Source organism: Phascolarctos cinereus, unplaced genomic scaffold (genome assembly GCF_003287225.1).
Source record: "Phascolarctos cinereus isolate Bilbo 61053 unplaced genomic scaffold, phaCin_HiC Scaffold_2;HRSCAF=192, whole genome shotgun sequence".
Taxonomy (NCBI): domain Eukaryota; kingdom Metazoa; phylum Chordata; class Mammalia; order Diprotodontia; family Phascolarctidae; genus Phascolarctos; species Phascolarctos cinereus.
The window spans coordinates 41,408,779-41,420,011 of record NW_027555625.1 but is presented as its reverse complement, the minus strand read 5'-3'; the positions used below and the strand labels follow the sequence as shown (position 1 = coordinate 41,420,011).

The following is an 11,233-nucleotide window of genomic DNA, read 5'->3' as shown; positions in this document are numbered from 1 at the left end:
GACCTGAGTTCAAATGTGACCCCAGACACTAGCTGTGTGATACTGAGAATGTCACTTAACCTCTGTCTGCCTCTTTTTTCCAACTATAAAATGTGGATGAAAGCACAATTTCCAGGGCTATTGTGAGGATCAAATGAAATATTTGTAAAGTGCTTAGCACAGCACATGGCAAGTGCTTAAAAAATAGAAACCAATTCCTTCCTGCTTAATATACTCAGTCTAAAAACCAAATCTGTTCTATTTTTGGAAGGGAATATTGTCAGTTTGTGTTTTCATAAAAACTCAATATAAGTTTATAGTAAGTCTCAGTTGGGGGTAAACACTTTACTGCTTTGATACATGTACCATCGAAATTAGTTAGAGATTTCAATTAAAGTGTTTTATTTAAATTACCTTTAAAGGAGGGGAGGCTAGCAAAAACAAGTGTCTGGAATAGATCCCTAGGGATAGAAAATAATTGCATGGTATGCAGAAAATCCAGCTAAATGGTGTTTAATTATAAACCTGGGAATGAAGTGAAGTGACTTAATACCGGAGAATGGACTGCAGTAATTATCTGGAGGCCCTTTTTGTTATAGTAGGCTCCATTAGAGGGAACATTCACTGATGCAGCTATTCTTTCATTTCTGTTATCTTAAGGGTTTATATTGATTTTTCTTTTCTTTTAAATTTGGGTAAATCCATTGCCTGAGAAAATGGAGGGATGCAAATTGCGATATCCCTTTAATATTAGGCAAATAAGCAACAAAAGAGGGAGGTGGGTGCCATGGTTTTTTGACACAGTGTATATCAGTGCATTGAGATGTCCTTAACTGAGAGAGCATAGTCCTTATCAGGACAGATATTCAGAGGATAATTTCTTTAAGTCCATCTACTGGGCTCATTTTAGTTCTCCACAAATTTTAGAAAGAAGTCTTGAGCTAAATGTTTAGAAGTCAAACTAGATGGGGCAAAGTCATTGCAAGGCTTTGTGGTATGAGGGAAAAAGGAGGAGATCTAGGTGGGGTGGCCACATGGCGTCAAGGCCGTAAGTTCCCCACCCTGATAGGACCTTGGGTCAAAGGAATGCCTCTGTTTCTTAAAAGCTGTGTGACCTTGGGCAATTTCCATTACATTTCTGAACTCCAGCTTTCACGTGTGTAAAGTGATATATGATATTATTGGAGGTGATAATATCTGTCACTCCCTATCTCATAGTTGTGATCAAAGTTCCTTATAATAGTGACATGTTATGCAGTGCTTCAAGATGTATTAATAATGTAGGAATGACTGCAAAAATAAATGCATAAATAAACAGAACAATCTTGTGACCTTGGACAAGTCTTTTAACTTCTGAGTTTCCACATCTGTAAAATGAGAGTTTTGGCAGCATAGAGTGGTCCATAGTGGTCTTCAATATTTTTTTCTTCCTCAAACTCCTTTCAAAAATAAAAATATGTTGTGAATTCCCAGGTAATTTAATATACTATTCACAATATGTTTTGTAACTATTACTGTTGAAGGAACTGTTAAAGAATTTTTACCACAAACCTTTTGGACTATTGTTGTTGAATTTGTCCTTCGTTCTCGAGGAGGACCATGACGTCAGAGAGATGATGACGTGACTTTCAGTTGACTTTGATTTGAGTGAGGGAAGGCTGTGCAGTCACCAGCCTCACTTTCTTCTCCAGAATCATCTGGATCCGATGGCCAGATATTCATCAGGACAACTGGAGATGGCCTGGGATGCAGTGGGAGACCCTGGCCCTTTAAAGCTAAAGTCTTTTCAGTTGGGAACCCTTCAAAGGCCTCATGATTACTAAATGGGAACCATTGATAAAGAATTGTCCTTGAAGACCTGGGTTTGAGTTTTTCCTCTGCCACCTATTGACTATGTGACCCTGGACAAGTCATTTACTCTCTCAAGTACTCTGAGAAGATGCAGGTTGACCCTGGTAGAGGGAGATTCCTATATTAATGAAATCACAGGGGTAGTTCCTATGCCGGTCTCTATCAAGATCCTTTCCGGCTATAAAATCAACAATCTTATGAAGTGACATTTGTACAATGTTCTATTATTTACAAAGTGCTTTCCTAGTAACAACTCTGAGTTAGGCTTTGCAAATATTGTTATGGCCATTTTGCCAATAAGGAAACTCAGACATAGATAGGAGACTTGTCTGTGGTCCCATAGTTAAATCAGTGTCAAAGCTGAGATACTGGCTCAGGTTCCTTGACTCCAAAATCAGGGAAATATATAAACAGGAATGATTATGCATTAATTCTCATTAATTTTCTGATTCACTTTCCTTTTTCGCTAGGCTAGCAAACTGACCTTTTTTAGCCTGTGAAAAAGCTTAGCCTCTCAAGGACTCTTCATTTGTTTTCCCATAGAACAGATTGCAAAGATCAGAAAAACCACATAAGATAGAAGTGCATACAAGATTTGTCAGTGCATGAATCCTACAGCTGTGGATCAAAATGTCTGTAGTGTTGCCTGGCATCCTATCACTGGAAGCCTCCTGTCCTTCAAAACAGAAAAGGGAGTGGGAGGAACGGGTTTATTAATTCATTCAGATCCTTTGAAATCTCAGGTGTTGCCTGGCAATTCCAAGGCGTACTTTACTTAGTACAAAAGAGGTAGGTGGCAGGGGCAGGAAACATAACTCATTCAGAAATATTTTAAAAGATTTCCACAAGTTTCCCTTAAATTTTTTTTCCTTTCTACAAACAATGGGAAAATCCTTTAAATCTTATTATCTTGAAAAATCTAACTTTGTAACATTGTTCTATCCATTTGGGGGAAGTGTATTTCCTTCTCCAAAACCAGCAATACTTTGCTTTCTTTATTATTACAGAAAATCTTAGAAACCCTTCAAAAGGTTCAGCTCCATTTAAATTTGAGAATTGGAATTTATATTCACAAAAGCCACAGACCCTAGTGTTTGAAAAGATCATGAATTTTAGACGTTTGGTAAAGGTCTCCTTCACTATGAGCCCTTAAAAAGCATTTTAAAATAATGATACAATAGGAAATGAGAATTTTTTAGACAGATTAGTCTGTTTCTATTAAACTGGTGTATGTGTTTCTGTTATTTGTTATTCACCCTTCTGTCTTGAAGAGGACCAATGTCATTATGAGGGTGATGTTTTGACTTGCCTGTGAATTGGATTTAAGTGAGGCAGAGCTGCCCAAAGTCATCAGCCTCACTACGGAATAAACTGAAGAATGCATCCCCTTAGCTGTTCCAAATTGACTCCTTCTCCTGTGATTATCCAGAAGGGACAGGCTGTTTGTTATTGTTTTGACAATTTCTTGGAATGGACAGTTTTCAGTGAATAACAGGCATTTAGTCACCAGCAGCCAGGGCCAGAATTAAGCTAATTAGTGGACCTGTAGGTATAAATCTCCATAGTTTATTACTATCCTCATTATTAATGATCTGCAGCACCTAATTAACCCAGGTTACTCCAAAGACTATTTGGAATGCCAAAAAATATAATAATGATATTGTTTTTCTCCAGGATAAACAAAGCAAATGTTGCAAAGATTCTAGAATTTTGATTCTTTTGGTAGAATCTATAATTATCCTAGAAATCCTCAGTCCTACATTTTTAATCAGGTAAGGATATTTTTTCCTTTTCCCAACAAAACAGAATAGAAGGTAAATGCTTTCAGGCAAATTACAGTCTTCACTTTTTTACTCAGAGATGTTGAGCAACCTTGGTAAAAATAGGAAAAACCTTTATAGTTCCAATCCCTCACTGCTTGAAGGGACTGAAAGTGTTGGCACACTGTGAATCTTTTAATTAAAAGCAATACATTCGTTCTTAACATGGCTGTTGGAACAATAGAGACAGTTTAGGAGTCTGCACACATCAGTGAGAAATGAATTCTTAAGTATCTTAATTTTGGCTCTGAAATGGAGCCACCCTGTGTGTGTGGGCATAGTTAGTCACGGAAAAATCATTCTCTCTTTTCACCTAGGTTTATGCAAAGAAAAACAAATAATAACAATAATATTACAAGTCTTATTTCCTGAGGGTGTTATGAAAATGAATGAAGGAATCCTTACCAGCATAAAATAAAAATCTCTAGGAGCAGTTCTAAAATTCTACTGACATTTCAAGGTATGAGAAAATAATTGACAATTAAAAAATATATATGAGTGAATAGCATGCATTTGTTTTCTACGTGGGAAATGTTTTTATTTAATAACAAAAGCACTGAGACCTCAGTACCATTGAAGGTGCTTCCTTACAGAGTGTCTTTGGGGATCTGGGTTTACATCTGAAAGGAAGAGCCCGCAGTTGTGTTTGAGAAAGGGTTGTGAACATGGAGTCTCCTAAGACTCCTAAGACCTGAGTCTGAATTGTAAGTATGTCTTTTACAAGCTGTGTAGCCCTGGGCAAATTGTGTGATCTCATTGAGCCTCAGTTTCCTTATCTATAAAAATGGGGACAATAATGCTTGGGCTTCTTACTTCCATGGGTCATTGTGAGAATCAGATTAAAGACTTCTATAAATCTTAAACATATTATAAAAGTATCAGTTATTAATATTATATCTATTTGAAGAATTAATTTTGTCTGCTCTGTAGGCAAGAAAAGTGAAAACTGTCCCTGTTCTTAGCTGTCCAGAGATAGTGTGGCAGGGTGGACAGAGCCCTGGGCCAGGATTCGAAAGACCAAGGTTCAAATCCCAGCCCTGACATTTCAGTTAGGCAGATGGTTACCAAGCATTTACTAAATGCTTGCTATGTGCCAGGCTAAGGTGGGTAGTGCAGTGACTAGGGGTCTAAATAAAACCATTTTTAGGTAGCAAAAGTAGACAGAAGGCTTGGCCTAAAGTCAGGATGACTTGAGTCAGATTTAGCCTCAGACACTTACTAACTGACCCTGGACAAGTCACTTAACTTCAGTTTCCTCATCTATAAAATGGGTATGATAATAGTACCTACCTCCCAGAATTGTGAGGATCAAATGAGATAATATATAAAAAATGCCTTACAAACCTCACAGTGATACACAAATGCTAGCTAGCTACATGTAAATAAGGCAAAACCACAGCCCCTACCTCAAGGAACTCAGACAACATGCAAAAAACTGTGTCATGTGTCATAATGTATATTATGTGTGTTACATAGTTTGGGAAATAGTACTTTTGCACAAAAGCACAAATTTGGAATGTGTGCAAAGTATTTATACTTTGGGTAATTGTATCTCTATATAATATACACACATATACATGTGCACATATATGTATATGTATGTACACATCTTCGCGTCAGATAGATAGATGATGGATGGATGGATAGATGGATAGATAGATGAATAGAGAGATGGATGGATAGATAGATAAATAGATAGATGGATAGACAGATAGATGGATAGACAGATAATGAATGGGAGGTAATCTGAGAGGAAAGACACTAGCAGCTAGAAGATATGAGGAAAGGCTTCTTGCAAAAGGTAAGATTTGAGCTGAGTCTGGAAGAAATCCAACTAAACTAGGAGACGATGGGGAGGAAAGATCTCATTCCAGACATAAGGGACAGCCAATGAAAAGACATGGAATTAGGAGATGCCATGTCATATGTATGAGGAAGGAGAAAGCCGATGGATCATAAAGCACAGAGAGGCAAGTGACTGTGACTTTGGGCAAGTCATTTAACTATCTCTTTAAACTTCAGTTTCTGAGGCAAAGTGAAATGAGCAGAACCAGGAAAACATTGTACACAGTAACAGCAACATTGCGTGAAGATCATCTATGAATGACTCAGCTCTTCTCAGCAATACAATGATCTGAGACAAGTACAAAGGACTCATGATGGAAAATGCTATCCACATCCAGAGAAAGAACTGATGGACTCTAAATGCAGATAGAAGCACACTTTTTCACCTTATTTTATTTGCTTTTTTTCTTTCCTTTAGGTCTATTTCTTCTTTTACAACTATGATTCATATGGAAATATGTTTTACGTGATTCCACATATATAATCTAGATCAAATTGCTTATCACTTTAGGAAAAGGTGAGAGAAGGGAGGGAGGGAAGGAGAAAAAATTGGAACTCAAAATATTATAAAAATGAATGCTAAAACATATCTTTACATATAATTGGGAGAAAATAAAATATAACTACAAAACAAAAAAAACCCTTCATTTTCTTCACCTGTAATATGGAGTTGTTAATCTTAATGCTACTTTATGGGGATGTTTTAAGGAAAGCATTTTGATAAATGTGTTACTGTTATGACTGCCAATTCAGTTGTTTTTGTTTCGTCTACATAAAAATCCTCTTAGGCATCCTCCTAATCAATGTTGTGGCCTGATATGTCCAGATGGATTGGGCTACGGAACTTCTGGAGTTAGGTGATTTCCTCTCTTTCAAGTCATCAACTTTCCAAGGATGTATCCTTAAAGGCAATGATCAACCAAATTCTTCATTTCCCAGCTAGCCTTCTGGGGATGAGGTGAGCTTAGGCAGGCTGGTCCTTTAATGACATGGAGACCAACAGACCATCTGCAGTCCTACTTGAAGCTTTGGCAGGTTTCCAAGAATAGCCCATTCATTCGATTAGTCAATAAACATTTATTAAGCACCTACTATTTGCTAGGCACTGTGCTAAGGGCTGGGTGATCCACTAGTATAGCCTTCAAGAACTTCTGGTAACCTCTACTCCACGGTGAAATATTGAAGCAAGGCTTGAAAGAAATAAGTGGATTATAGGAGATTGAATTTGCAATCACAAAAGGAACTAAAAATGCCCCTCCCCCTTTGGGGTTCATTTTATTGTTCTAATGACAAAAGGAAAACTCCTTGGAAGCATCAAAAGGCCTACATTCATTAAGTACAGTTTCCCCAAACCTAATACCTGTTTGCTTGCACAGGGAGGAAATTGTACCTGTTGGAATGTTGCTCGAGTGGTTATGCAGTTCAGCCTGAAACATTTTTGATCTGCTTTTTTTAAATTTGAAGACACAGACATTTGAAGAGGGAGGAAAAGAGGGGAGAGGGGGCAGCCCATTGCTCCAGTCATCATCAGATCAGCACCATTGCACATTCAAGGTGGGAATGGGAGAAGCTGGGATTCTTTGTGAATGTTTCTGGAGAATCCATACCTGGAGGTATGGTTTTCTTGTCCAGCAGGAGCTTATGATGTGTGTGCTGCCACTCAGCTCTCCATGGGCACGCTGAGTCTATTGGCTACCTTTGGTCATAGGGCTTGGATGATGCCTGGGTTCTAGATCCTGCCATGATACCTTGTTGGAGTGTTGCTTGGAGAGCATGGAGAATAACTACCAACGGACTGGACCTCTCTGGCTTTTGGAACAGAGTTAAGCATTGGCTAGAAGCCTGATTCTGAATGGTTGTTGGAGTGACACATTAGATGTACCTTGGAGGCAGCAAGCTGGGAAAGAGAATTACCCAAGAGGCACTGGGGAATCGCATTGCTATGGGTAATCTACCTGATAAGACATTCTTCTCGTAAGGAGAAAACTTGGTGGAAACTGAGTGGACTGTGGGGGCCAGTGGACACCAGCTATCCATGAAAAGGTGTTAAGCAACAATAGCTGCTACTTGACTTGTAGCTGAATGTTCCTTTATCACTTGGTTTTAAGCTCTGGATTTCCAGTCTCTGAGTAACTGAACTCCCTTGCAAGGAGGTCCATCAAAAGGGAATCCTGTGATGCTGAGAGTATTGGCAGGACCCTGGAAGGTTCCCCAGTGTTACCTTGAGAACACTAGCTGAGCATGGTCTCTCCCAAGAGGAGACCCTGAGCCCCCATACGCTGCTTGAGGTGAGCTTGCCTTACTCATGAGACTTCAGAATCTGCTCCAGTGTTAAGCCACCAACTGGTACATCAGGCCAGATTCAGGCTGCTGCTGCAGGCTCCAAAGCTGCACAGATGACCCGAAGGCAAGGGAGAACACCAGGCTTTTTTTGGTCTCCATATCTTATCTGAGTAAGTTGCAGTGCCTGAGCTTGTCATGTATGCAGTGGGTTCCTTGGTGACCTTTACCGTGAATGGTTTGGCCCTGGTGAGAGGAAGAAACAGAATGGCTGCTGACGCTAGGCCAGCAGAAAGCGACTGCTTATCATGAGAAGGTCTGGGGAGGTGGCCGTCCCCCAAAGGAAGCCACGTGCCTTCACCTCTGCACTCACAGAGGGCACAGACATCACTGGGAAAGGAGCTCAATCACATTGTTGGCACTGTCTTGCATACAGGTAAAGGGAAGGAGGAGGGTGAGGGGGGATGCCAATGATATGGGCAATGGGGGTAATGCTATATGACACACTCCCCAAGCTTTACTTTCCCAGCAGACAGAGAAAGGGAGGCAATGGCAATTTGAATACCATGACATTTTGTTGCCAAATGGAGGAATTTCATTTTATTGTAACATTTATTGTAACATCAGAAGGCTGAGGATCATGAGAGAATCTTCACAAATGCGGAGGAGGGATGGAGATTGTTCTGTTTAGTCTCAGAGTACAGAGCCAGAAATAAGGAACGGAAAGCACAAAGAGGTCACTAAAGCCTTGATGTCAGGAAAAACTTCCTGCCGCTTACAGTGCTCCACAATGGGCTGCTTCCAGGAATGGTGGGGTCCCCGTCCTTGGAGGTCTTGGAGCAGAGGCTGGGCGATGATGATTTGGCAGGTATGTTATTGTGGCGGAGCCTTTGATGTGTGAGTTGGACTGGGTGGCAGCTCACATCTCTTTTACCTCTCAAATTCTGGGCTGATGAGAATCATAAAAGATTGTACAACCTTAATGCAAGGAGGGACAGTGTGGCTTAGTAGATAGTGGTTGGTGGCTGTGAGCTGCTTTTAGAACCCAGGGAGAACTAGGTTTAAATCTCACCTCTGACCCTTACTAGCTGTATGACCCAGGACAAGTCACTTAGACTCACTAAGCCTCAGTTTCTTCATCTATAAAACGAGGGAGTTGGACTCAATGACTTCTAAGACGCTGTTAAACTCTAAAACTGTAGCACAAGCATACCACACAATGGGGGTGGTTTGGCTCTCCATCACAGTGTTCAAATTTTAATGAAATTTGCTTGCCTTGAAAATGGCAGGCTTTTCTTTAGAAATATCCTACTGTTCTGGGCCTGTCGGTGGAACAATTTTATTTTAATTTTTTTGAAAATTCTGGCCAGATGATTTGATTTCAAGATTGACATTGTGCTTTTGAGAAGGAGAAGGGTTGGATGTTAAAGCAGATGTCATGGCCCCTTTTGTCAATGTGGTGAAGCCCTTTCTCAGGATATTGTTTTTAAATGCATAAAATAAAATACACAGTATTTCAAAGGAAACCAAAGGTTAGTGAATATAAAGATGTAATTTTCTTCCTCATCCAAGTTTGCTGACCCCCTGAAATCTATCCATAGATCTGGTGATATGATGAAAAGGAAAGATTTTTTTTTAAAGAGATATACAAAAGTAGGAACAACTTGTATTTTGTTACTGTTTTTGTTTATGATTTAAATGATTTTTCTGCCATCCAATTACAAATAATTATACCCAGGCATTGGTTCAAGAAAGGATATTTTGTGGGAACATGAGCCAAAGTGACTGTTGAATATAGGAAATTGTTTAATTCTGGTGATAAAGAAACATCTTTCTTCCTCTGCATTCTGTGATTTAGGGGTCTCTATTGGCCTACCAGTTTTCTATCTCTCAGAAGTCATTTTCCTTTATGGCACACTCATGTTGTTATGAGTTTTGTTTTCACAAACACAGATGCCATACATTTTACATGCCCCAGCATGGTGAGATTTATAGCACCTATAAAAAAATCAGTGATGAGTAGAGTGGAAACAGATGATGAAGCAAAACTCTGATGTGATTAATATACCTACAGCACAATCTTGATTTAGATTAGTGGCCTTGAGGGAAGACTTGCATATTGGAAAAATGGAGGCTGCAGTCTCTGAATGATTAGAACACATTTTTCTTGTAGAGATATTGGGAAGAGAGATCAACTTAAAAATTTCCTCTCTGATAATAATATATAACAACAATATTTTCCCTTTCCCGACTGGTCACTTTGCTGATTGCTTGTATTTACCAATATGGAGTTATATTTCCTGAGTGCTGTTCTCTCCCTGGGGTAGCTTTAACACGTACTCAATAAAAACCATATAGCCTTAAATACAAAGCTGTGCCTACCCTTTGACCCAGCAATACCACTACTAGGTCTGTATCCCAAAGAGATCAAAGAAAGAGGAAAATGACCTATACTTACAGAAATATTTATAGTAGCTCTTTTTGTGGTGGTGCCCATCAATTGGGGAATGGCTGAACAAGTTGCAGTGCGTGATTGTGATGGAATACTATTATGTTATTAAGAAGTGAAGAGCAAAAAGAAAAGAAAGAGAAGTTATGAACAGAATGGTTTCATAAAGACTTGGGAAGACTTAAACGAATGACTTAGCATGACTTACCATGATCCAAGACAATTCAAAAGGACTTATGGCAAAAAATGCTATCTACCTCTAGAGAAAGGACTGATGGAGTCTGAATGCACATTGAAGCGTATTTTTTTAAAAAATCTATTTTTCTTGGTCTTTGTGTGTCTGTTTTCTTTTGCTAATATGGAAATATGTTTTGCATGACTTCACGTGTATAATCTATATCAAACTGCTTGCCTTCTCAAGAAATAGGGGAGCAGAAGGAGGCAGGGAGAGAATTTAGAACTCAAAATTTTAAAAAAAGTTAAAATTTTTATATGTAATTAAAAATACAATTAAATGGGGGTAGCTAGGTGGCTCAGTGGATAGAGCATTGGCCCTGAAGTCAGGAGGACCTGAGTTCAAATCTGACCTCAGACCAAACACTTGACAATAGCTGTGTGACCCTGGGCAAGTCACTTAACCCCAATTGCCTAAAAAAAAAATTTAAATTTTTTTAAAAAAAGATGTGTGGCTTTAAAAAAAAAACCACGGTGACTACAAGCAAAGTGACTCATCCCTCAGTGGCAGCGTCAGGATTCTGGGATTTGTTTAATATTCAGTGTGCTTAGCCCTTTAGAGCAATTCAAGCAGCAGTGATTTACCTGTGGGTTCCTGCACTGCTGGGCATTTCTTTGAGATGGGCTCTTGTGTTGCTTTACATTTCCCATAGTGTCCATGTGGGAGGAGGCAGATTTGTGCATTACACTGCCAGAAACACAAGGAGGCAGAGTGGAGGTGGGGGAAGGGGATGTCAAATATCAGCTGCTTTAGCTGATGTCAGGGGCTGTTAAT

The 11,233-nt window shown here is 39.3% G+C and overlaps 1 protein-coding gene across 4 annotated transcripts in view; it reads left to right on the top strand.

Annotated features, from left to right (window-relative positions):
- Window positions 1-8,109: 8,109 nt before the first annotated feature.
- Window positions 8,110-11,233, top strand: part of KIFC3 (kinesin family member C3) — a 90,071-nt gene continuing 86,947 nt past the window's right edge. Inside the window, exons 1-2 of one of the 4 annotated variants that reach the window (XM_020963628.2) lie at window positions 8,110-8,211; window positions 8,557-8,643. In XM_020963628.2, the coding sequence (XP_020819287.1) occupies window positions 8,566-8,643 (78 nt within the window). In that variant the 5' untranslated portion in view covers window positions 8,110-8,211; window positions 8,557-8,565. Of the gene's footprint in view, window positions 8,212-8,380; window positions 8,644-11,233 lie in introns of those variants that run through there. The other 3 variants (XM_020963633.2, XM_020963627.2, XM_020963634.2) reach the window with 3 other exon arrangements.